Source organism: Pelodiscus sinensis, chromosome 3 (assembly GCF_052426305.1).
Source record: "Pelodiscus sinensis isolate ZL-2025 chromosome 3, ASM5242630v1, whole genome shotgun sequence".
Classification (NCBI taxonomy): domain Eukaryota; kingdom Metazoa; phylum Chordata; order Testudines; family Trionychidae; genus Pelodiscus; species Pelodiscus sinensis.
Genome location: NC_143054.1, coordinates 24916441 through 24943442, shown reverse-complemented (window position 1 = coordinate 24943442; position 27002 = coordinate 24916441). Strand labels below are relative to the sequence as shown.

Here is a 27002-nt window from a genome sequence, read left to right as displayed (position 1 = left end):
TGAAGTCATTCTGCCGCTCTACTCTGCACTAGTTAGGCCTCAGCTGGAGTACTGTGTCCAGTTCTGGGCACCACATTTCAAGAAAGATGTGGAGAAATTGGAAAGGGTACAGAGAAGAGCGACAAGAATGATTAAAGGTTTAGAGAACATGACCTATGAAGCCAGGCTTCATGAACTGGGCTTGTTTAGTTTGGAAAAAAGAAGATTAAGGGGGGACATGATAGCAGTTTTCAAATATCTAAAAGGGTGTCACAAGGAGGAAGGCGAAAATTTGTTCCTCTTGGTTTCTGAGGACAGGACAAGGAGTAATGGGCTTAAAGTGCAGCAGGGGAGGTTTAGATTGGACATTCGGAAAAAATTCCTAACTGTCAGGGTGGTCAAATATTGGAATAAATTGCCAAGGGAGGTGGTGGAATCTCCTTCTCTGGAGATATTTAAGAACAGGTTAGATAGACATCTGTCAGGGATGGTGTAGACGGAGCTTGATCCTGCCTTGAGGGCGGGGGGCTGGACTCGATGACCTCTCGAGGTCCCTTCCAGTCCTATTATTCTATGATTCTAAGGTGGACATCACTTCTAGCCTGCTAGGTAATGGTGCAGTGGGAGGATAACATAGGTACTGATGACCATGTCACTTCTCTGCAGATGTTTTGGATTGGAAACTGGAACGGAAACATTACGGATGAAGCCTAAACTCTCACTGAACGGGCTGTCAGGATGGCAGAAGGTGGGACATCTGGTCTGCTCATAGCTCATACAAAATACAGGAAATGATCCAAGATGATATTCTCTGAACTGAAACTGGTAGGTCTTTCATCCAGTCTACTACTGCCACAAAGAGCTGTGCGATTTACAGAACGGCTTGGTTTTCTCACTGTCGAAGTCCAGGGAATACTAACATCCCACCTGCGGAAAAGCTGCTCCTCCATATTTCTGTGACGTTTTGGGAAGAAAACAGCCAGGAAAATAACCAGATTATGATGAAACTGCAAGAACAACTTTGGCAGGAACGCTCAATGAATAAGCATTCTTCTCCCTGTCACTGATGTAACGTATGGCTGCCGTGCTGTCTATGAGCACTCTCACTACTCTGCCTGTGATCTGAGGTGGAAAGACCCAGCACGCGAGGGAGACTGCTCTGAGTGATCTGATATTTATGTGCAATGAGGTGTTTGAAGTGAGCCCCCAACCTAGAGCAGACATGTCCAAGATTAGGAATACTGATGTCTGAAGTGACACAGAACTGTCCATGCTCACTGAGCAGTGATGCCTCCACCAGTTGTGAGAAACAAGAATCAGAGTGGTAACTGAAAGCACTGAGTCCAAATGATGATGGCTCAGTAAGTACACCAAGGCTAGCCAAGCTTAAAGGGCTCTGCGGTACAGATTTTCATACTATAGCACATAAGAGCATGCAGCTATGTGACCATTTGAGCAGCTGTGACACTGTGAGCCTTCACCTTCAATATCACAACCAACATTGTAGGTAAGTGAGCCTCTGGGAAAAAGGCTCTGACCCAAGTAGAATAAGCATCTTTGGACAGCAACAAGAGTCAAGAGACAGTTTGTATTAATTTAATCGATAAGCCCAGGGCTCAGACCAGATAAAAGCTGACACTCAATTGTGCTCTGGAGCAGTCCTTGATTGGCTAATCATCCAGGTAAGCACTAAATTGAATATTTTGCTGTCTGAGTAAGGTTGCCACCATTACCATGCATTTTGTAAAAACCTGGCCACAGTGCGAAGAGGACAGTAAATTGGTAATGGGTCTGAGGAACCTTCTGTGGACCTGGAAAACAGAGACGTGGAAATAGCTGTCTCAAGTCGAGAGTAGCGTACCAAATCCCTGAATCCGGGGAGGGAATAATGGAGGCCAGGGAGATTATGTGGAACCTCAGTTTCTTGAGCTAACTGATAGGAGTAGGATAAGTCAAAGAACCCTTCTGACCTTTGGGATTAGGAAATAGCAAGAGTAAAACCTACCAAGTTCTGAGGCACCCTGTTCACAACTTCTATCCAAAGAAGGGATTGTACCTACTGAACAAGAAGCTGTTCGTGAGAAGAGTCATTGAAGAAGGATGGAAATGGGGGGAGATGAAGGGGTGAAAGAAATCTGACGAAAATCTTTTTCTATCGTATTCAACGGCCAACAGTCTGAGATGATGAGGGACCATGTCACGGTGAGATAGGAAAGAATGTTTTACAAAACAAAAGGGGAGGCTGTATCAGTTTCCAATACCAGATCCTATGTCCTCGAGAGCCCCTTCAAAAGTTCTGCTTCAGGCCTCCCCATTATCTGTACAAATCCAATAATAAGGCTGAGGTGGAAGAAGGGAGTTACTCACCTCGTGCAGTAACGAGTGTTCTTCGAGATGTGTGTCCCCGTGGGTGCTCCACTCTAGGTGAAGGATCGCCCTGAGCCGCAGATCGGAGCTTTGCAAAGCAGTTTCCCCCCTGTTGAGGCACGCATGCTCAGAAGGCGTCTCGAGCCCTTCCCGCCTTCTGTAGCGCACGGCTCAACCCCCTCCCTTTCAGTTCCTCGTCTCCGCCCGAGTAATTTAGACTCCACGCAGAGGGGAGGAAGGGAGGGTCGTGGAGCACCCACGGGAACACACATCTCGAAGAACACTCGTTACTGCACGAGGTGAGTAACTCCCTTTTCTTCTTCGAGTAGTGTCCCCGTGGGTGCTCCACTCTAGGTGACTACAAAGCAGTATTCAATATATGGCTGGAGGGAGCCGGAGTCAATGTTTAGCGGTGATAGAGAGCACCGCCGTAGCAACTGCTGAGTCATGTTTAAGTTGTGGTAGGATAGCACAATGTCTGGCAAAGGTATGGTCTGAAGACCACGTTGCTGCTCGGTAAATATCCCTTAAGGGGACATTGTTCAAAAAGGCTGTAGGTGCCGCTGTGGCTCGAGTGGAATGTGCTCGTGCTGGGCCCTGTAATGGCTTATTGCCCAGGGTGTGGCACTTGATTATGCATGACGAAATCCATCTTGAGATTCGTTGTGATGATAGAGGTGTTCCTTTGGAACGCTCAGCGATGGATATAAAAAGCCTTTCGGATTTACGAAATGGTTTTGTTCTTTCTAGGAAGAAGGCGAGAGCCCTTCGAATGTCCAGAGTATGCAGGGTGGCGTCCTTCTGTGAGGCATGCGGTTTTGGGAAAAAGGTAGGTAGTACAATTGGTTCGTTGACATGCAATTCCGTACAGACCTTTGGCAGGAATGTTGGGTGCAGTCTAAGTATAACCCTGTCCTTTGTAAAAACAGTGTAAGGGGGTTCACAGACATTAGTGCCCCGAGTTCACTCACCCGTCGGACAGACATAATAGCTAATAAGAAGCAGACTTTCATAAAGAGAAACGGGAATGGTACTGTAGCCAGAGGCTCGAAAGGAGGTCTGGTGAGGTGGTGGAGAACAAGATTTAGGTCCCACAAGGGAGGTGGGGCCTTGTAGGGCAGGTATACGTTGTGGAGCCCTTTAAGGAATCTTTTAGTAATAGGATGGGCAAAGATGGAGAAGCCGTCAATCAAGGTATGGAACGCTGCTATTGCAGAAAGATGGACTCTTAAGGAAGAGATTGACAGTCCTGATACTTTAAGGTCTAGAATGTAGTCCAGGATCGTATTCAGTGGGGCGACCCGGGGCTCTACTTTGGTTCGCTGGCACCAGTGAGAGAATCGTGTCCATTTTTGCAGGTAAGTTTTTCGAGTGGACTGTCTTCTACTGTGGAGGAGGATGTCCTTCACTTGCTGGGAACAGTGATTCTCTATCTCCGAGAACCAGAGAGCAGCCAAGCCTGAAGGTGTAGGGTATGGAGCTGTGGGTGTAGTATTGTGCCATTGCTCTGAGATATCAGGTCTACACGGTTTGGTAGTCGATAAGGAGGGAGAACTGCTAGCTTGTGCAGGTACGGATACCAGGTTTGTCGGGGCCATGATGGGGCTATCAGAATGACTAGGGCTCCGTCTGTGCAGATCTTGCGTAGGATTCTTGGGATGAGTGGTATGGGGGGGAAGGCATAGTGTAGGGGGGCCGTCCATTTGATTAGAAAGGCATCCCCCAGGGAACGTCTGCCAAGTCCTGCGCATGAGCAGAACTGGGGGCATTTGGCATTCTGGGTAGACGCAAAAAGGTCTATAGATGGCCATCCCCATTGGTGGAAGATTGAGTTTGCGACCACCGTGTGTAACTCCCACTCGTGATCTGAGGTGAAGTTGCGACTGAGTGAATCTGCTCTGGTGTTGTTCACCCCGGGCAGGTAGGATGCTATGAGGGTGACATGGTTGCGAATGCAGGAGTTCCACAGGCGGATAGCTTCTGCGCAGAGGGAGCGGGAGCGGGCTCCGCCCTGCCTGTTTATGTAAATCATTGTGCAGATGTTGTCCGTTAGGATACGGACTGTCTGATTGGCAATGTTGGGGGCGAAGTGTGCACAGGCATTCCTTACTGCCCGCAGTTCGAGGAGGTTAATGTGTAGTCGTGCCTCGGATGGGGACCACCTTCCCGGAATCCCCTGATCGTTCATATGTGCTCCCCAGCCAAGGAGGGAAGCATCTGTGGTAATCTGTATAGTGGGTTCGATTTGTTGGAATGGAACGCCTGCCAGGAGGTTGTCCGGTACCGTCCACCATTGTAGAGATGCAAGAACGTTTGGTGGAATAGTCACTGTCTTGTTGAAGGAGTGTTGTGAAGATATGTACACAGTTGCTATCCAGAGTTGGAAGCATCGAAAATGCAGACGAGCGTGACGGACTACGTAGGTGGTGGAAGCCATGTGTCCCATTAGTCGGAGACAAGTAAGTACTGTAGTGGTAGGAGTTGTAAACATCGCACTTATAATCTCTTGTATAGTTCTGAAACGTTGCCGAGGTAGGTATGCTCGAGCTGTGATTGAATCCAGGCGTGCCCCGATTAATTCTATATCTTGAACTGGGTGAAGCGTTGATTTGCTTTCATTGACTAGAAGACCTAGGCGATTGAGGAGGGATGTGGTCGTATCTATCATGGAGGCGGTTTCCTCCTGTGTCGAGCCCTTTAAAAGGCAGTCGTCTAGGTAGGGGAATATAATGACCCTTTGTCTTCTGAGGTACGCAGCGACGACTGCTAGTACCTTTGAAAATACTCTCGGAGCTGACGAGAGGCCAAAGGGGAGAACATTGTACTGAAAATGATCTGGGCCGAGCGTAAAGCGTAGATAGCGTCTGTGGGCAGGATGGATAGTTACATGGAAGTACGCATCTTGCAGGTCGAGGGCTGCGAACCAGTCCCCTTGATCTAGCGCAGGAATGATTGTTGTAAGTGTGACCATTTTGAAACGTTGTTTCCTGAGAAACTTGTTCAGTTTGCGGAGGTCTAATATGGGCCTCCAGCCCCCCGTTTTTTTCTCTATCAGAAAGTAGTTTGAGTAAAACCCTTTCCCGTGAAACTCTACTGGTACTCTTTCTATGGCTCCGATTAAGAGGAGTCGATCGATCTCTTGTCTTAGTAGAGTTTCGTGAGAGGAGTCCCTGAACAGGGACGGGGTAGGGGGAAGGGTATGTGGGGTAGTGGTAAATGGGATGGTGTAGCCGACTTGGATTATGTCTAGAACTCATCGGTCCGATGTTATAGATTCCCATTGTGGGAGGAACGGTCGTAAACGGTGGGTAAAAAGATGGCCCTGTTGCGTTGTTGCTAGATCGTGAGGGAGGTATTGCAGACCCTCGACCACATCTTCAAATTTGTTGCTTAGAGGACTGAGCAGTTGGTGGGCGGCCCTGATTAGGGCGCCTCCTCGGAGGTCGTTGTCTTGGCCTAGTGTCTTCATACGGTCTCTGTGGTCGGTTGTATTGTCCATACCTGTAGCGATTGTATGTGTTATATGGGGTGTATCGCCTGCGTTTGAAAGGCGGTGTGTACATGCCTAACGTACAAAGAGTGGTTTTTGAATTCTTACTGTTGTGTAGCATTTCGTCTGTAGAAGCTGCAAATAATTTTTGCTTATCGAATGGTAAATCTTCTACTTTGGGCTGAAGATCTCTGGGAACTCCAGATGACTGTAGCCAGGAAGTTCTGCGCACGACTACCGCCATAGCCGTAGTCCTGGCTGCGGTGTCAGCGACGTCCATTGCGGTTTGGAGAGTGGTGCGAGCGATCGTATGGCCTTCATGGAATATCGCTTTCAAGGTAGATCTTTTGGATTCAGGGAGATGTGGTATCAGTTCTCCCAACTTCGAATAATTATCGAAGTCATGATTCGCTAAGAGGGCAGAATAATTTGATATTCTTAGTTGTAGTGTAGCAGAGGAGTATATCCTCTTGCCGAAAAAGTCTAGCTTTTTATGGTCCTTGTCCATATTGCCATTTTTGTATTGTGGCAACTTCGCTCTTTGCTGTGCTGATTCAACAACTAAGGAGTTGGCTTGTGGATGTGTAAACAGGAAATCATTGTCTTTTGGTGGAACGAAATATTTTCTGTCAATCTTTTTATTAGTCAGCTGTATGGATGCGGGTGTCTTCCACAGCTCCTCAGATGTTTCCATGATTGCCTCGTCAATTGGCAGGGCAATCTTACTGTGCAATGTAGGGTGCAGGTTCTTTAACAAGTGATGTTGTTTCCTTTGCACTTCTTGGAGGGAGACATGCTGACTTGTCGCTACTCATTTAAATAATTCTTGAAACTGTTTGAGGTCGTCAATCGCTTCTGTATCTGATGGTATAACTGCCACATCTTGTTGGACACTCAGGTCGTCAAGGTGTGTAATGTTTATTGATTGGATATCGGATTCATTGTCCAAACTTCTTTCCTCCTCCTCCTCCTCCTCCTCCTCTGCGTGTGTTGCCGGAGGTAGGGGCTGTAGATGAGGCAGGTTCCTTCGAGATGGTGAGGAGTGGGCTGAGGACCGACGTCTGTATGGGTCCCAATGATCCCAGGGCCCCCATTGGGGTGGGTAGGGTGGGGGTGGGTATGACCAGTAAGGATGCCATGGTGCTTGTTGTGGTCCAGCCCTATGATAGTATGAGCGAGACCCCCTTGGCAATGTGTGTCGTGAAGAATATGTCGTATGTCGGTCATCCTCCTGTAAGGGAGCATCTTGCAAGGACACTGGTGACATAGATCTGGGAGGGGAATGCCCTATCAAGGATCCCCCAGGTGAGCAGTCAGAAGGAGGCAGGCATGAATGCTGCTGCCTGCTGTGAGTGTCAGACGCTGTGTTAGAGTGTTCTGTAGCAGATTCTCCAGGATGCCTCTCACTGTCTGCTGCCGGCACCGGTGTAGAGGTCTGATTTACAGTTGCAGGCGGTGCTGGCTTTGTATGCGTTTTCTTGTGGTGCGGTGCGGACGGTTTGAGCGGCACCGTCCCTTTAAGCTGAGCCGGGGGTTTTTTCGGTGCCGGGGTTTGAAGCGGAGCCGGGGCTTACAGCGGCACCGCTGTTTGAAGCGGCGCCGCTGTTTGAAGCGGCGCCGGCTTTTCTTTCCGCCCCGGGTGGTCAGTGGGACGGCTCGGAGGCAGCACGCACCGGTCCCGGTGCCGAACGGGAGGATCTTCCCTCTGCTTTGCTAGCAGGGGTCCTCAGACTTCCTTGCCCCTTTCCCTGTGTCTTTGGGGAGGAAGAAGGCAGGAGAGAGCGCGACGGTGAGGCTCTCTGCTTTGTGCTTTTTGACGGCGGGGGGGTCCCATGTTGCGGTTCCCCCTGCTCCGTAGGCTGCAGAGCCTTTTCAAAAAGAATCAGCCTCAGGCGGAGCTCCCTATCCTTTCTAGCTCTCGCCGTGAGGGAAGCACAATGTATGCAGCTGTGGGGTGAGTGAGTTTCCCCCAAGCATCTAATACATTTTGTGTGGCCGTCAGAAGCCGGCATAGGCTCGCGGCACTGCTCACATTTTTTAAAGCCTGAGGAGGCTGACACAGTTTGGGAGATTCTTATTTTCTTGTACTGTTGAAGTTTTCAGAGTTTTGTTTGTTTGTTACAGTCTTTTCTTTTCTTTTTATGTGATTTATTTGTTTTTCCACTTGAAAAGCCGAGGAGAGAGAGCCCCAGTTCACCGGGGCTCCAGTCTGAGGCGAGTTCCAGTCCCCGAAGGGAGATATTGTCAGTTTCGTTCTTTTATACAAGAAAAATTTTTGTTGTTGTTGTTGTTGTTATTTTAAAAGAAGACAAGGAAAGAACTAATTTGGAATATAATAGGGGAAAACTGTGTAAGCTAACTAATAGAAATGCAGTCTGAAAGACTGAGAGGGAGCTCCTACTCGCTCTGTCCGCTGACGAGGGCGGTTGAAGAGGAACTGAAAGGGAGGGGGTTGAGCCGCGCGCTACAGAAGGCGGGAAGGGCTCGAGACGCCTTCTGAGCATGCGTGCCTCAACAGGGGGGAAACTGCTTTGCAAAGCTCCGATCTGCGGCTCAGGGCGATCCTTCACCTAGAGTGGAGCACCCACGGGGACACACATCTCGAAGAACACTCGTTACTGCACGAGGTGAGTAACTCCCTTCTTCCACCTCAGCCTTATTATTGGATTTGTACAGATAATGGGGAGGCCTGAAGCAGAACTTTTGAAGGGGCTCTCGAGGACATAGGATCTGGTATTGGAAACTGATACAGCCTCCCCTTTTGTTTTGTAAAACTGTCTTTCCTATCTCACCGTGACATGGTCCCTCGTCATCTCAGACTGTTGGCCGTTGAATACGATAGAAAAAGATTTTCGTCAGATTTCTTTCACCCCTTCATCTCCCCCCATTTCCATCCTTCTTCAGTGACTCTTCTCACGAACAGCTTCTTGTTCAGTAGGTACAATCCAGGTGGCTCTTTAGGAGCCATTCACACATTTTTTTTTAATTGCCTTGGGTCACCAAGTCTTCCTGAATTGTCAAAATGGGTCCCCATCTGGAAAAAGGTTGGGAACCAATGATCTAGATCATCCCTGACAGGCATTTGTGCAATCTCCATTATTGGAGATTTAAGAGCAGGTTAGACAATCTCCCCAGCAATTTATTCCAGTGCTTAGCCATGGCACTTAGGAAGTTTTCTCTTATGTCCAACCTTACCTCCCTTGCTGAAATTTAATCCCATTGCTTTTTGCTCCATCCTCAGAGGTTAAGGACAATTTTTCCCCTCCTTCTTGTAGCAACTTATTATATACTTTATTTACTTGTTACATTACTTTTTGTCTTGTTTTCTCCAAACGAAATATCCCATTTTTTTTTTCAAATTTCTCCTCATCAGTCATGTTTTCTAAACCTTGAATCCTTTTTTTGCTCCCTTCTGGTCTTTCTCCAATTTGTCCACATCCTTCCTGAAATGTGGCACCCAGAACTGAACACAGTATTCTAGCTGGGGCCTAATCAGCACCGAGTACAGTAGAGGAATTACTTTGTGTACCTCACAACACTCTTGCTAATGCATCCCAAAAGTGACGTTTGCTTTTTTTCTCCCCCCCCCCCCAACTGTTGTTATTCTGTTGACCCATATTTTGATTGTGACACTATGACCATCAAATTCCTTTCTGCAATAAATGATAGTCATTTCCCATTTTGTATGTGTGCTGCTTATTGCTTTTTACGTAAATTGACATTTGCCCTTACTGCATTTCATGCCATTTATTTCAGACCATTTCTTCAGTTATTCCAGATCATTTTGAAGTGAGGAAAGCTATCCTAGATGCACAGTATTAAATCAGACCAGTGCGTCCACTATATGCCATTAAGCATAAATAAATCCACCCCCAGGCACGCACATGAACAAAAGCAGAAGTAGAACAGAACCGGATATGAACTCTGGTTTTCAAAAGCAGGTACTAAATGTACAGACAGTGCACTCCATTCTATTAAATGAATCAATGTATGATTTTAAAAACATTTTTAAAGACATTGACTGAAAACCATGTAAGAGTAACAAAGCTTCTGTCGGTATCTAATATTTAAGAAACTGTTTCCAAAACCAAGCAGAAATCAGAGTTCTTTGTGTTCACAATTCCAAGATCTGTCACTTTTCAAACTATAAGCGGATGCCTTTTCATCATTAATTAACAACTCCAGCTCGCTGTTGGGCTGACGCAACAAGGAGTTTATTTAGGATTTTCATGTGGATAATCTAACTTGCCAAACACTGTACCAGCACAAACATGAGGTAACAGTATGGTTGTCCCTATTGCACCGAACTTCACGTTTACAAAACTAAGACAAATTGTGTTAGGTAGCGCATAGCTTTTTCATATAGTTTGAGAAACAAGCCTTCTGGAGTGTTATTGTGCAGAAGAGAAATAGCCCTTTGGAGGGATAACACACTAATGTCTTAACTTACTGCATCAATTGGTGCCTCAGAACTATAATCTGAAAGGAACATGCTTGACTAATTTATGTTTTAGAACAATGACTGTTTCAGTTTACCTGCATCTGTTTAACTCTCTCCACACTTAGGACTCTTCCAAATAAATATTATTTTTATCATTTTCAACTTCAAACACACTCCAATACCACCTTTTTTCCAACTCAAGGGCCCCCGCACTTCAAAGTTGCAGAAGACACTAAAATTAGAGCACCAGAAAAACAGAGTACCCTATGAACAAGCAGATGAATGGAAAGAAATACTGATAGTTAACATGACATATCCAGAACACCTCTCAATACTTAGAAATGCTAAATTAAAGATTAAAATATTTATTATTATTTAAATGTACATGTACCTGGTCTCTCTGATCCCATTCTCCTTGTTGTTTGAGAGACGGGATTCCCCAGATGGTCAGTTTTCCTGAGAAGTGGATAGCTGCTAGAAGAGTTCCATCAGGAGAAAGGCTCATTTTGAAAACTCCATCCTGCCCAACCAGGAGTAAAAAGAAAATTGTTTTGCAGTAAGAATAGACTAAAATCAGTTCAGCAATAAAGTAACTTTTCCTTTTATTTTATTATATGGGGGTTTTAAATTGAAAGCTTCGAGCATACTGTAAATTTGAAATATTTAATTTTCAAACATAATGAATATAATCAAATAAAGTTTAATAATACAGGTAGAATGTAGCCTATATACCTGTATTACTGAACATCTTCATTTGTTAATCTGAGGACCAGAATACCCCATAAGATACAGTAAATAAGAAGCAAACACTGGTGTAAGTCTTTTGACTACATTTATCATAATATAAGAAGAAGAGACAGTTCTTCAATTGGTGTTTGGCAAATTAAAGCTATAATGGGATGGACTAAAAATTTCTTTTTTAATCAAAATAATCTTATTTGAATCATTTTTAATATAAACTAAATATATTTTTTCTTTTAAAAACTTCCAAAATTAAATTGACAACTTATGTTAAAGCATTAAGCATGCTATACTCTTAAAATTATTTAAATTACATAAAAATAATATTCAAGCAGTACATGTTTTCTACAGAAATTAGAGCAAAGTTAACCCACTGTAATGGTGGGGAAAATCACTAGCTAACCACCTGATTCTGTTGAACTGCTAAACCAGCTTTTGATAGCAGAATCTTTTTCTGCAAGTACAGAGAGAACATTATCTCCATTTCAGTTTATTCAACTAGTTCAGCCCAAGGACTAGTTAATTCAAAACTGAGAAACCAATTGGGAGTTGAAAAAGTAGGAAAGCCTGTTTTCCTATTCTACGTTATTAATAAAAATTAAGTGTGTGACCTTGAGAGCTACTAGTTTTACAATCTTGAAAGACAGTTACCAGAAATAATTAGTTCCATTCACTAACTACAACAGAGAACACTCCATTTGTTTAATAAATCAGTTAATTTTAAATATAAAACACATTTTGATATTTTTCTCGTCTGTTCTGCATGCTTAAGTGATTTTATTTAATTAAAAAAAACTAAAATCCTGTTTGGGGGCATTTTTACTTGATTGCCATCGAAATGCAGTCTGACACAAGTCACAAATAAAAAGTTCAGGTTAATCATCCAGTAAATAAGTAATGTGTCATTCCCAATTTTCTAACATAAAACTTTAAAAATTAACAATCTGAATAAATATATATTGAGCCATATAATTACTTAAATGTGTATAGATTAATCAGCAGAAAATAATCAAGACTGCCTAGTTATTGTTCATGCCCTTCCAGAACGTCACGGTCAGCAAAACTCAAACCTTTGAAAACGAAGAAATACAGAGTTAAAGCAGCACAACCCCTCGAGCTGGCTGGGAATTATCCCAAGGCACTCTTGCTGCACTCACTGTGTTAAATGAGAGTGTACTGCATGGTGGAAAAATAAATTTGAGCAATTTGAAAGAGATGATGTGATATGAGATCTGGGGATCAGTTTGAGGAGCACCTTAAAACTGTGAGAATACCAGGATGTGAGGTCCCAAAGGAAAGAAGTGCAAGTATACTATGAAGTTCCAGTCTGTATCACTTCAATACAGAATTGTTTAGTCTGTGTCAGTAGCAGGGAAGGTGTGAAACAAATGTAAGAAATTATTTCTTCACACAATCAATCTGTGAAACTCATTGCCAGACTTGTTGTGAAAACCAAAACTATAACTGGGTTTACAAAAGAATTAAAATAAATGAACGGAGGTCCATCAACGACTGTTAGCCAAGATGACCAGGAACACAACTCTGTGTTCTGTGTGTCCCTAAGACTCTGATTAGCAGAAGCTGGAAATAGTTACCAGGGAAGGATCACTCAGTAAAATGTCCTGTTCTGTTCTCTTCATCTGGCACTGGACACTGTTGGAAGACACAGTAATGGGCTATGTGGACCACTGGTGCGACCAACTACGGCCATTCTTAAAATCATGCTTACAGCAGAAATTAACTATGGACATGACCGGTGCCACATATGACTGAAATTTTAAGTCTAGCTTCTGAAGATCATCAAGAAGCTACAACTTTGAAATTTCAAATGAAAAAAAAATTTAAAGGTCTTTCATTTTTAGACCAGCTTCTGTTTTACCTCAAACTATTTAAACTGTACATTTTGTTCACTAGTATATTGAAAACTAGCTTATTAGTTTTACTTTCAGTTCTTATACGTTATGCTGGAGTAGTCAATAGGCAGACTATGGGCCAAATGCAGACTATCTATACTTTTGAATGGGCCGTAAAATCTTTTTTTTTTTAATCATCATTGTTATTTTTTAATTATTTTCTCTTGAATCAGGACCTTGACTCTACATTGACAAAAATTAAAATGACTATCCTTGTACTATGAGTTTGACATATGAAATATTATCCTTTTAAACTTAAAACAACAAGCTTTTATTAAAAATTAAAACTATAACAAAAAAATATACATTTTGCACCTAAAGTACCTGATCATGTCTGGTTAACAGTAGATTTTTCCTCTGTTAAAAAACAACTGGTATGAGAGCCTGGCGCTTTCTGTTTTTCTTTGCTAAAAGTTTCAAAGCTACAAATGGTGCTCTTCTTTTTTAGATTTATTCACAGAAGAGAAAGGTGGATATGAAATTGCATGGAAGTGTAAAATAAAAACATTAATTCCCTACTTACTAGACAAAGAGTCTTTCTTAATATGTCATCATTAGCAAACACTAAGACAGGCCATTTTGAAGGCCAATATATAACTCAGGGTATATCTAAACTACATCCCTCTGTCAAAAGAGGGATGTAAATTAGGCAAATCAAAAGTGCAAATGAAGCAGGGATTTAAATATACCGTGCTTCATTTGCATAATTGCGTCACAGCAGTCTTTCGAAAAAGGGTATTTCGAAAGTGAAAGCACTGTTTAGAGACAGTTCTTTAAAAAAATCCCTTTTTTTCAAAAGATCCTGTACTCCTGAGGGGGATTTTTTTTCCCCCAAAAGAACCGCATGTAGATGGCACTTTCACTTTCGAAATACCCTTTTTCAAAAGACTGCTGTGACGCAATTATGCAAATGAAGCACAGGGTATTTAAATCCCCACTTCATTTGCACTTTCGATTTGCCTAATTTACATCCCTCTTTCAACACAGGGATGTAGTTTAGACATACCCTCAGAAATCAGTACAACTGCTGTTCCTTTAGATGGCCATTAGATACATCACACACCTTCAAATCTAGCCTCTCAAAAGATTAATGTGTCCTTTCTGCTACCCAAGTGAAGAGTTCTACCCTGAGGGTAACTTCATAACAAAATGTGGAAAACTCCTGTAGACTGGCATATCACATCTAAGTTGAGAACAGCTGTCTCCACAGAAAAGTCCTTGCTGAAAGCTAGAAAAAGTATTATATTTCTTTTTTAATCTCCCTTAAATCTCAATAAAATTATACTTCTGGTAATTAAGATGGAATTTCTGAAATGGTATTGAAACTTTTGAAGATGAGAGGACACCAAATGAAATTAATGGGTAGCAGGTTTAAAACTAATAAAATAAAGTTCTTCTTCACACAGCGTGTAGTCAACCTGTGGAACTCCTTGCCAGAGGAGACTGTGAAGGCTAGGACTATAATAGATTTTAAAGAGAAGCTAGATAATTTCATGGAGGTTAGGTCCATAAAAGGCTATTAGCCAGGGGATAAAATGGTGTCCTTGGCCTCTGTCAGAGGCTGGAGAGGGATGGCAGGAGACAAATTGCTTGATCATTGTCTTCGGTCCACCCTCTCTGGGGCACCTGGTGCTGGCCACTGTCGGCAGACAGGATACTGGGCTAGATGGACCTTTGGTCTGACCCAGTACGGCCGTTCTTATGTTTATGAGTGAACAAAAATAGTAATCTTTTCTATTTTAAAATTCAGCAAGAGCAAGTAAACCTAAAGTTTAGTTCAATTCGATACTAGCCTTTCAGTAAAAATTACTTGAGCTTTTTTTAGGCTTAGGCTCTATAGTACTGATAAACCCACCATGTTAGTTTTTTCTTCTTCTTAAGTTGGTTAGTTTTACTTAGGCTTAATGTTTGCTTCTATTGTCTTTCTAAAGTTTTTAATTCTCCATTTTCTCCTATATTCTGAGGAACTTAGAACACTGGTCTCTTTTGGAATACCAAAGGCAAGGTTTGTTCTTTTTCTCTTACCACCAGATTATCAAGGAAGACTGTATGTATGTTAAGCTAGAAAGCATTATAGTATAATACTATACTCTCTCTGGAACAATATTTTGTAAATTTATTACTTTACCTTTGGATTATTATTCCATTATTTTAATAAAATCATTAAGGATACATTTTGTTCTCAGGGAAAGTGTTCCTTCTCATTCATATTGAGCAGAGGTTGGCAGTAATATTAGTTGGGGAGGTACTTCAATGTTTTGGTGAGTGGTCAAGGGCCACACATTTCTATGGAGGGGGTGCGGAGGTCTAGGACCAAGATTGGATGCAGAAGGAAGCTCAGGGTAGGGTATTGGTATGCAGGAAAGAGTATGGGTGTGAGAGGGAGCTAGGTGAAGGAGGGAGTTGTGACCTGCCACAGGAGAGGATTCTGGCCTGGAAGAAGGATGTAGGAGGCAGTGCAGGGTCTGGGAGGGAGTTGTGACCCGGGCACGTGGAGTAGAGAGGTACTGGGTGGTGATCCAGAGCAGGAGGGGGGGTGACCTTAGTCAGCGAGCTGGGGTGTATGAGGGAATGGGGTGCCAAAGATAGACTCTGGCCGGGAGGCGCTTACCTAGGCACTCCCAGCCAGCAGTCCAATGGGACCCTGTACCAGGTTTCCTGCCTGCCATAGTCCCAGAGCTCAGAATTGACTGTTCCACATGCCTCCATAAGGGTGGGGGGAATCTACATGCACTATCCCCTGCCCGCAGCACAATCTCTCAGCTCTCATTCCCTGGTTCCAACAAATGGGAGCTAAGAAATTGTAAGGGAGGCATGGGCAGTCAATGTCAACCAGATGAGAGATGAATGATTGTGCTGGGGGCAGGACAGCACACCAAGGTTCCCCCTCCTCCCTGCACAGAGAGGCAGAAGTAGCAGCCCCTCTGAGTCCTGGGCTACTCCCTGCCTGAGGGTCCTGGCGGGGTGACCACAGGCTGGATTGAAAGGCTTGGCAGGCCATATCTTGCCTGTCCCTGGGCTAAGGAATTGCTCCTCTTACTGATTTAAACATAATAAAATACCAATGAAACTGAGTGTTACAGCTATTAAAACCCCATTTGTCGCATCAAATTGGGACCCAGGCCAAAGAATATAATCAAAAATTCAGATAATCAGGAGAATGAGGATGTGTAAGGGTGAAGTGCCATCTAGAGGGCACAAGAGGAATCGCCTGCTTCTGGCCCTGTGTGTGCTGGCTGTTGGGTTAACATGGAAAGCTGAACAATGGAAGATTGGGACTCTATTGCACCCCCTTATCATTTGTAATGACTCCACATAACAGGACCCCTCATATTACACACTGCTGATAGTGACACTTTCACATGGATCTTCACAGCTCCCCAACCTCCATAGCAAATGGGCAGGTAGGAGAGGATTATTACACCCAAATGACAGAGAATTAGGAATGGCTCAAAGCCAACCAATGCAGAAAAGCAAAACAATTCCCCAAGCAGATGATTGGTTCTGGCTCATTTGCTAGGACTTAAGAGAGAACAAAGTCCTGATTCTGCTCCCTGTCAATGGCCCTCTAGGTCATCCAATCAGCACTGAGGATCTGAAGGGGGGGAAGCCATGGGAAAAGAGAAACGAAAAAGAAATTCCAATGTCCCCAGGCATAATAAGGGACAAAAGCCTAAGTGGGAAAATAATTCTTCCAAGTTAACTTAGTGTTTTCCATGGTCAGGGGCATTTGGCCAGCTCTAAGTGGATCAGGTTGCAGCGGCATCAAACTTCTCACAGACTCTTACCTTCAGGGACATCTTCTTCTAGTTCAATTAGTCCTGAGAAAGGAGAATACTCCTTATGCTCGTGTCCCTTACCCTGAATCCTCTCTCAGACTTCAAGGGCAGACCTCAAGAAGGATACTCCCTGCAGCAAAACTCAGGGGTCTCTGAGATTGCCCCGGCCCTGCAACCTGTCCTACATGGCCATTGTCATGCACTCTCTGTGAGGTCACCACCTCCCAACATCCTTTAACCAATAAGCTGAGGCACTGCAGAAGGCCCTGTGATTGCACTGGTATACCCACCCCTACTCTGCAGGGCTAATGTCCTGCCCTGGCCAGCCGCTGTGCCACTCCTACTCACTCAAAGTTAGTTCTGGGAACAAGCAGGCTGCACATGGAAACATCAAAGGCTGCTCAGTGGGGTGTGCAGTTTGCATTAATTTGCAGACTATAAGGCCAGAAGAGATTGTTAGATCATCTAATCCAAGGGTAGGCAATAATTTTCACTGAGGGGAGGAGGCACTTCACGAATTTTGATACATGGCCGCAGACCAGGTCTGGGTCACCCAGAAGAGACAAGACTAGAGGCTACAGAGATAGATAAAGAGTGTGTGAGAGTGAGAGAATTTCACTCTTTGTGCGACACACAGACTTTGAGACACAGATTGAGTGTATGCGTAGTGTGTACGTGAGTGATTCTGTGTGTGGCACAAACTGAAGGAGGAGGGTGACGGTGACATCAAGAGTTAGGGAGAATAATTTCTCCCCCTTCTCTAACAACAACCTTTTAGGTACTTGAACATCAATTAGATTCCTCTTTCATATAAGCCCAAATCTAAATGAATTACAATGCTATTAGTGTCAAGGAGGAACATATTACCTGTTCTGTTCCTTGTCTGCTGTAAAATCTGAAATTCATAATCCTTAATAATCCACTTCTCTTTGCCTGTTAAAACAGGAGTGTATAACACAATGTAAGATTAAAGACCATCTTTGATTTAGGAGGTAAAAACTAAATCAAATCTAGTAGATGATGAAAGAATGGAATAAGAATACATTACTGTGCAACAGTCTCACAGCTTTATGAAAATTTAAAAATACTCATAAGAATTATTTTATTATGCATGTATTAAAATATCAGTTCACATAACTGTTGCAACAGGTGAAATTTTTTGCTTATGAATTACTTTATATATGCATGTTTCCATGAAAAAGCATAATCAGTTTGCAACTAAATTATACCATTTTATATTGCCAAGTATACACATTAGAACTTTTCACATGTATTAAGCTAAATTGCTACAAGTTAATTATAAATTAATTTCAGTGTACCCATGCCGGGTACACCAATTAAACTTCAGTGAGTTTAATTAGGCCAGTCCAAGTTTTGTGTATGCCGCAGCCCTAAAAAGCGGGTTAAAATTAAGGCTTATTTTAACTCAGCTATAACAGACTAAAATATCCTTGAAATATTTTAGGTGAAAAATAACCTGATCCTAACTGCTCTGCAACATGAATAGTAAATAGTTTTAAGACAGAAAGTGAAAGCTTTGATGAGCCTTATTTTTAATAAAATCATGTTAACATTAATTATATTCCTGCATTCATCAACTGAAGCTTGTATCATTCTTTTCTTGTATCATCTTATATTTCAAGCTGCACTCTTCTGTTATTCAGGTCATCCTGCTTGAATACGGTACAACAATATTACTTTTTACAATATGGAAACCATGCTATGGTTTCCGAGAAGAAAGCAATCTGCATAAAAGCTTATCTTCATGTAACTAGAGCAGTGTTTCTTAAACTGTGTTCATGACACACCGGTGTGCCACGAAGCAGTCGGAGGTGTGCCATGGAGAACAGAGTTCAAAATGGTCGCCCTTAAAGAAGCAGGTGACCTGTTTTTTCTTCCTTTTTTTTTGCTCAATAACTCCCAGCCTGTCTCCCTTTTTTTTTGCTCAACAAAAATTCCTTGGTGTTCCTTATTAAAAAAAATTTTTTGGTGTTCCTCCATCTTAAAAAGTTTAAGAAACACTGAACTAGAGTAACTGTAATATCCTTCCAAAAGCAAAATTAGAACTCCAAAAGCTACTTACGGTCCCTGTATCCTCTTCATAACTAGTGACCTGTTTATAATGCGGGAACCCAGAAAGAACTCTCCAAGCAGATATCCCACACTTAGTTGCTTTAGATACTTCATTTTTATCTGTTTCACAGCCACCCACAAACAAAAGCCTATAAAAACAAAAACTTCTATTACTGAATGCAGGTTTATGCTTTGTTTTGCCTGCTGCAGGAGTCCAAATATAAATTCTATAATTTCATAAAACAGTAGTATAATAAGTTTTGCCTGATTGAATAAAACCATGCATTAAAATAAAATTTAAAATCTCCAACTAAGGGTAAGCCTACACAAAGTTAACCTGGGTTCTTTTACTTGGGTGTTAGACATAACCTCCCCATATTGTGCACACAGGAAATAAAATACAAAATAAAAAACCTCTGACTTGGGTTTGGAGACTGAACCTGGTCCAGATGACAGTGGATGAGGATTAGAACATGGGTTCCACTCCAACTTTGGCTGGAACCTGTCCACTTTTCAGTAATGACACAGGCTAAATTACATGTGTGAAGTGAGGACCCATGCAAAATCACCCAATTGCTGATGGTCCTCCGATGCCCTTTCAACAATCCCTCTGCCCGGCCAGGACAGATTTCTCCCTCAATTGGTAGTGAAAAAATGTAAAGTATCACCTCACAATGAACCTGAAAACCAGGTCAGGCTTTACAGCTAGAACATTCACACCGTAGCTGAGTAAACCTAACTGTGCAGTGTTGAAATATCCTAACACTGGAGTCCCACAGTGTTTGTTTTGTATTGTACCTACAAACAGTAAAAAATGGTTATTTGTCCCAAAGAATCTGTAAGCTAAACAGACAAAACAGATTCAGAGAAAGGAAGTATTACAGATAAAAAATGGAAAGACAAATTTTATCTTATGCACGTGTTTATGTGGGAATAATTATAACAAAGTTAAATCAAGCAAGTCTTTCATGAACAGGGTAGGGATGTTAAAAGGTGATTACTTTCCTAATCGATTAGTCGCCAACAGATTTTCTGTTGACTAGTTGATTAGTCAATAAGTCGATACAGGTAGGCAGTCCCAGCGCTGAGTCTGGCTACCACCGGTTCACAGAATAACCTCCCCAGCTGCCACTCTATATTGCACGGCCTAGAGAAGCCGCACACGAAGGTGCTGAGTCGGTCCCTGCTCCACACATTTCTTTTCATTTGTCAGCTCACACAGACACAGAGACACAAAGGTGAATGAAAAGAAACACGTGGAGCAGAGACTGACTCAGAGACTTCACATGCCAGCTTCTCTCGGCTGTACAATGCAGAGCAGCAGCTGGGGGGATGCGACTAATCAATAGTGCTAATTGATAAGCACCTATTGCTTAGTCGACTAGTCACTAACATCCCTAGAACAGGTTGACTTCTTCTGTGTCTCTGCAGCATATTTTCTGAGATGGACATTGCATCCCTATGTCCCAAGTCTCAGCCCAGCTTACACACACAAAACTCTCTTTTCATCTCTGTGCCAAGTTAACAAGAATGAAATTATATCTCATGTGATGTTAATCAAATCTACCAAAGATGAACTGGACTCAATCCAATATATGAGTTACTCATCTATTCTGATACATTTTTCCCATAGTCCCAAAATAAAACAAATTGTACTTCCCCCAAAAAAGTTAACACACACACACACACACACACACACACACACACATCCAAAGACTTGAGATTCTTTAACAAGAACAAAAATTTACTTAAAACATGTTGCTGGTCCAAATATCACTAAAGAGCTTACAATATCATACTATTTTAATATTTAGTTATTTATAAACAAAAATATAAAACCATAAAAGTAATGAACAGCCTAGTCTAGAAACAACTACCTATACTAACTGTACATAACATTTCATATTAGTATGATGTATAACTTACACATCACTGCATGTATATTAATTAGTAATATTGTTAACTACAGAGTAGAAAACATGAAAAGATATTAAAAATACCATTTTAACACATTACAAAACATACAACTAATGCTGATTACTACTAAAAGAAAAAAAAAACACTTTTTCCTTTAAGTCCCTATGATTACTGTTAAACAAGCAGTTTAGAAACCAGTAATTACTTTGAAAAGAATGTTGAGAACATAGCTCTATGCTAGTATTTTTATTATGAATATGACATTTAAAAAACAAGCTGTCAAAGTAAAAATATTTGTACAGAAAGAACAAACAATCTGGGAAAAAATGAGTAAAAAAAATTAACAAGCTAGGTAACCATATATATCCTCAATGTTCAAGATGTGTTACCATTGAAAGATTCTGCCACCTAGTGGCTAGGATACATATAAAGCTTGTTCATGGTTAAAATGAATTCCCGGATATGTTTAGTAACGAGAGCCACCAGAGATTATGCTCAACTTTGCTTAGATATCTCGAAATAATAATTAAAAGTGAAATATTCTTCTTAAGTTGAAGATGGTCTAAGGGATGTTCTTATTAATTTGTAAAATTTAAATATTATCTACATTAATTTGGGCTAATCAACCAACATTGAGATTACAAACTAGAATTAGATTACAAACTAGAAAGAACATGTCTTTATTTTATTGTTAACTAGTAGTCTAAAAACCTTTCAGATTCAGCATCATGATAATTCTCCACAGCCTTGGAATGGAACATGATCTTCTAGTTACTGCTTGTAACATTAAAATTCTTATTCATCCACTGATTTTTTTTAGATAAACTTCTGTTTCACATGCAAGAATCTAATCACAATGGATGCTCTGCACCGCCTTTCCTATTGTGAGGAGTCTGGAATAAATACAGTTATAGATAAATATTTTTGCAATATAAAATGTATGTAGTAGCAACGTTTGGTAGCCATGTCTAGTGTTAAGTATTTGTTTATTGTTGTATTGTGCTGCTTCTGTTTTTGCCAATGATTATGTCATTTATGAAATTAGAAAAATAAGGGTTGCCCCACTAAAAACAGAATGGGACATCAGAAGTGATCCTTTGCTTGAGTGTTTCAATTAAGTCACAGTTTACACACAGCTCCCAAAAGACTGTCAGAATTTAGTTGTTAATTGAAGTCACCTGCATGAATCTGCAGTCTCATCACTGAAAGGGTAATTCTCTTCTTTATATTATATACTTTATTTTCTACTTTACTTTCCCTTTCAAGGGCTAAAATTGAAATTATTCAAATATTTTGTTTATAACACATTTTAGGTGCATACTGTCTAAATAAAAGTTTGGTATAAATGCATGTGAAAGCACTTTGAACATGCAGCATTTTTATTTGTAAAATGAGCACTTAATACAACACATAACAGAAACATGGTATTTAACCATTTTTGCCTCCTTCCAAGAAGCAACAAGAAGCCATATTCTTCCATCATAAGTACTGGTTAAAATTAGGGATGTTAGATATCGTGCAACTGAATAGTCATGTAACTGCATGAAATCTTAATGGTTACGTGATTATTCGATAGTCCCCAGAAGCGGAGCCAGCACGCAGCGCACTCCCAGCTCCACTCCTAGGGAACCCCCTCTACCTCATACTGCTGCCTCTATAGCAGGGAGCCCTCTGATACAGAGGGAGCAGCGCGGAGTGGCAGGGTCTTCCCGGGAGTGGGGCCTGGAGTGCCTGTACATGGGGTATGAGCTCCCAGCAGACAAAGGCTAGTCCACGGCAACAGCCTCCGTCCTCGGGGAGCTCAAATCCCCAGCAGACAGGGGCTGCTGCCACAGACCAGCCTCTGTCCATGGCAAACCTGGGTCATCACGGACAGATGCTGCTTCATGGCAACCTCCCCTGCCCCCTCTGATGGGGAGGGCAGGCTGCACTGCCTCCCCTCGTTGTAAGAGGCAGCAAGGGGTGGGGCAGGTGGGTCTGCCAATTGGGCATGCGTAGGTAGCCTGCCTGAAAGCCAGATTCCCACATTTATCGGCTCTAGCCTGCCCGCCCCCATGCTCTGTGCTGCTGCCTCTCTATTAAAGGCAGCAGCACGGGGAGTAACCGGGGAGGAAGGGGAGTTCATGGGGAGCCAGCTTAAAACCAGTTCCTCACAAGCACCAGCTCCCGCTCCCCCGTCCTTGCTGCCTCTGATACAGAGGAGGGGGGAGTGCATATAGTTGACAACATTCACCAATAAGCCTAGGCTTGCTGGTTAATCACCTGGTCGACTATACATTGACATCCCTAGTTAAAATGGAAAAAGAAACAGAAGGACTTTGCATCATGACTGAAAGTCAGCTTCTCGCTATATCAGAGCAATGAGGAAAGTCATTAAGCCTCTTTTGAGGATGCCTTGGCACAATCGCTTTAACATTTACACATACTGTTAGCATGAGCACTTCAAATGACCTTGATTGCTACAACAGCTTGTGGAGTGAAACAAATTTTCAGAAAGCCAACATCAAGTGAGATGTAATAATTTAGGGCCCTCTCCAGTGAAAAAAAACTTCCTTTGAATTCCATAGAAGTTTGATCAAGCCATTTTAAATTTTAAAAAAAAAATCAATACCCTCAATAGCACTTGGACTCAAATGAAGCCCTTGGATAACTACTTAAACTATATCACGACAATGGGGAATAAAGAGAAAAGAAAAAGGAAATTCCACAGAAGTATGTGAGTGCACAATGTTCTTCTAACAGGGTTCTTGTAGTTTTTGCTTTGTTTTTGATATTTAAGATTTGGATGGTGTTATTTTTCCTACTTCTCAGGGCTTTGGGGATGGGGATTTAATATAGTTTCATAATTTGTTTAAGGAAAAACAAACCCAAATTCTATTGTTTACTACTGCAATGATCTTCCCCATCAGGATCATGAACATATCTGTGAACAGAGTCAGTTAACAGTGAAGTTTCAAAGGGAGTATCTCCAGATACATACTCTGTGATTTGAAGAAACAAGACGAGAGCGAGAGAGCGAGAGTGTGCCTGTGTGTGTGTAAAAATAAATAAAAGCTGAGCCATATGTCCCTGTGTATGTCCTTGGAGCCTTTTTTAAATGCTACTTACATTCCTAGTGAAGACAGAGATTACACGCACACACATACAAAGAGAGCACAAATGGAAGAAAAGGGATGTTGAATACATTTCAACTGATACTCTATTTTAACAGTGCCATTAAAACTGTGATTAATTACAATTAATTTTTTTTTTTACCAGAGATTAATTTTTTTAGTTAATTAGATGAAATAACTGTGACTGACAGCACAAGTTATTAACCAAATATAGTTGATAAAATAATAATATTTCGTCAGTCATTTTGTTGTGAAAATCTACTATCTGTTTAAGAGAGAGAGTGTGTCTGTCTCTTTGTTTAGGAACTCCTCCTAAATGGAAGGGCTAGGACCACCAAAATCAGAATATTGCTTCTTATCATAACTTAAAGCAAGGTATGGGTTTGGTTGTGCCAGGAAAATGGGATGTGCTGGAATGAAAAAATAGACAACCACATAGAAAAGAGACAGAAACACCAAACAAGTGAAAGAGCACCCTGCCGGGACTGCCCAAAACCCTAAGCCTCCACCCCCTGGGCACTCTTTCAGGAGGGTGAGGAAGGCTAAAGCTTCCATCCCGCATTTCCATGGGAACGTTGCTAGCTGTTGCCCTTTGTCAGGGAATGTGGGGAAAGTGCACAGTTTGTTATATTTCTCATTCTGGCTGGGGAGTGCAAGGTGCAGATAAGTGTGGACCTGCCTAAAATGGGGAACATAAGAATATAAAAACGGTCATACTGGATCACACCAAGGTCTATCTTGCCCAGTATCCTGTCTGCTGACAGCGGCCAATGCAAGATGTCCAAGAGGAAGTAAACAGAACAGGTAATCATCAAGTGATTCCAGGCTCTGAAACAGAGGCTAGGGACACCATTCCTACCCATCCTGGCTAATAAATACTGATGGACCTAATCTCCATGAATTTATCTAGTTCTTTTTTGACCCCTGTTAAAGTCCTGGTCTTCACAGCATCCTCTGGCAAGGAGTTACACAGGTTGACTATGTGCTGAATGAAGAAAAAATTCCTTTTGTTTTAAACCACATAGTCCTCCTATGGCTAGGCTCCCTGGAGATGCAGCAGCCATGGAGAGGAGCTTCTCACCTGGCCCCAAGCTGCTGCTGTGAGAGAGGGCTGGGATGGTCTTCTCTTCCAAAACTTCAGTCCTACCCCAGAGAAATAATTTAATTGAAGCCTATACAATTAAGCACCTGAGCAATGCTGGGCTGGAACATTGTGTCCACAATTCAAGAAGAATGTTGATAAATTGGAGAGAGTTCAGAAGAGAACCATCAGAATGGTTAAAATTAGAATAATCCCTATAACGATAAACTAAATAGACTTAGCTATTTGAGTCTCACAAAGACAAAGTTAAGGGATGAGTTGATTGCAGTCTGTATTTAAGAAAAGACTACTGAATCTACTGGTGAGACATAACATGATTCAATGGCTGGAAACTGAAGCTGACAAATAAGGTAGGGATGTTAAATATTGAGTAACTGACTAGTCGAATAGTCAATGCATTTTGCAGCGACTATTCGATTAATCGATAGGGCTCCTCCTCCTTGCCTTTCAAAGGCGAAAGCGCCACATTGAGCCCGGGATCAGCTGGGGACTCCCCTGCTGACCTCGGGCTCAATGCAGTGAGGAGCCTAGCATCAGGCTCCTAATGGCATTTCAAAGCAGCAGTGCCACATGGAGCCTAGGATCAGCTGAGGACTCCCCCGCTGACCCCAGGTTCCACACGGTGATGCCGCTTTGAAACACCTCATGCAGCCTAAAATGAAGCCCAAGGTCTGGCCCCAAGCTCCAGTCCCAGGCTCCACGCAGAGATGCCACTTTGAAGCAGCCACCATGCCCCACCTTGCTGCCTCTTTCTGACAGACACAGCAAGTGGGGGAAGCAACTGACGACTAGCTTGTCAACTATCCGATAAGCATTTACTAGTCGACTATCCAATAAGCCATTCACATCCATAAAATAAGATATAAATTTTTTAATGGTGAGAATAATTATAAGAACAATCTGCCAATGGTCCTGCTGAATTCTCTATCACTGACCATTTTTAAATCAACATAGGCTACTATACCTTTTAGAAAAACAGCCAAGGAATTATTTTGAGGAAGTTCTATGACCTGTGCTATAGAGGAGGCCAAACGAGATGGTCATGCAGTCCTTTCTGGCCTTCAGATCTAGGAATCATTAGTTACTACATCCAGGAAAGTGAGCAGCCATATTCTGCTCCAATTGCAAGTCTCTAGTGGTCTCTATAATGGAGTAGAAGTGTCTGCTGTGCAATACTTTAATTTTTAAAAAAAAAGTATAACACATCATTTTGACAAGACTCCAAAAATGCATCTGCTTTCCTTTTAAGACATTTATGACGTTTGTGCATTTACCTTACCACAAATACCTAAAAGCTTAGATCAAAGTTAATATGAAATCCAGTACCTAATCAAAATATTGCTACTTTAATGGTGCAGAGAAACAGATTTTTCTATGAATAAGTAATGCTTCTCATTATGCAGTGAATTATATGAAGGGATTTTCACCAGTGAATTGTCAAATTATTGATCAACATTCCCTTGCACAGATCCAGATGGATATGGCTCTGCAATGTTCATAAAAACTAAAGAACACTCGAGTTACAGGCTCCACCTCCAAATAACATGATAGCAATGTGCGAAGACTGCTTGAAGAAAGCCATTTATCTAGCAATTACGTACAGAAAATCTCCATTTAAAACTAGTTTAAACTATTTGGGTTTTTAAAATTGACACCAATAATTTGTTGGGATTTACACACACAAATACTTACTTTGTTCTAGTCAATTGAGTTAGTCTCCTGCAAAAGATACTCAGCATTGGAACTTTCTCCTAATGGAACTCACGAGTTAAAAGCATGATGTTCAGCATCATATTTAAGTGGAAGTTAAAAATACAACTAAGGAAAGCAGAATTTCAGCCCCCAAAATTTGTATTAGGAAGCAGTTATTCTGGCACTCTTTCCAGAGGCTGACCCAGACCCCAAGAGCCAGTCTCAGGAGCCAACAGGGAAGAGCAGCAGCATGGGAGGAGAGAGAATACAGTCTAGGCACACTGCCTCTACTCCACTGCCCATTTTTCTCTGGAAGCTGCATCACAAAATTTGCAAGCTGCTCCTGTGTGGACTCGCTCTCCCAAAGACCAATTTGTGCCAGGAGTCTAACCAGC

At 42.2% G+C, this 27002-nt stretch overlaps 1 protein-coding gene across 5 annotated transcripts in view; it reads right to left on the bottom strand.

The window, feature by feature from the left end:
* Positions 1-27002, bottom strand: part of NBAS (NBAS subunit of NRZ tethering complex) — a 341233-nt gene that overhangs the window by 286473 nt on the left and 27758 nt on the right. For 4 of the 5 annotated variants that reach the window (XM_075923472.2, XM_075923475.2, XM_075923474.2 and 1 more), the window contains exons 10-12: positions 18794-18932; positions 17578-17643; positions 10669-10797 (exon numbers count right to left, since the gene is read on the bottom strand). In XM_075923472.2, the coding sequence (XP_075779587.2) occupies positions 10669-10797; positions 17578-17643; positions 18794-18932 (334 nt within the window). Of the gene's footprint in view, positions 1-10668; positions 10798-11424; positions 11518-17577; positions 17644-18793; positions 18933-27002 lie in introns of those variants that run through there. The other variant, XM_075923476.2, reaches the window with a different exon arrangement.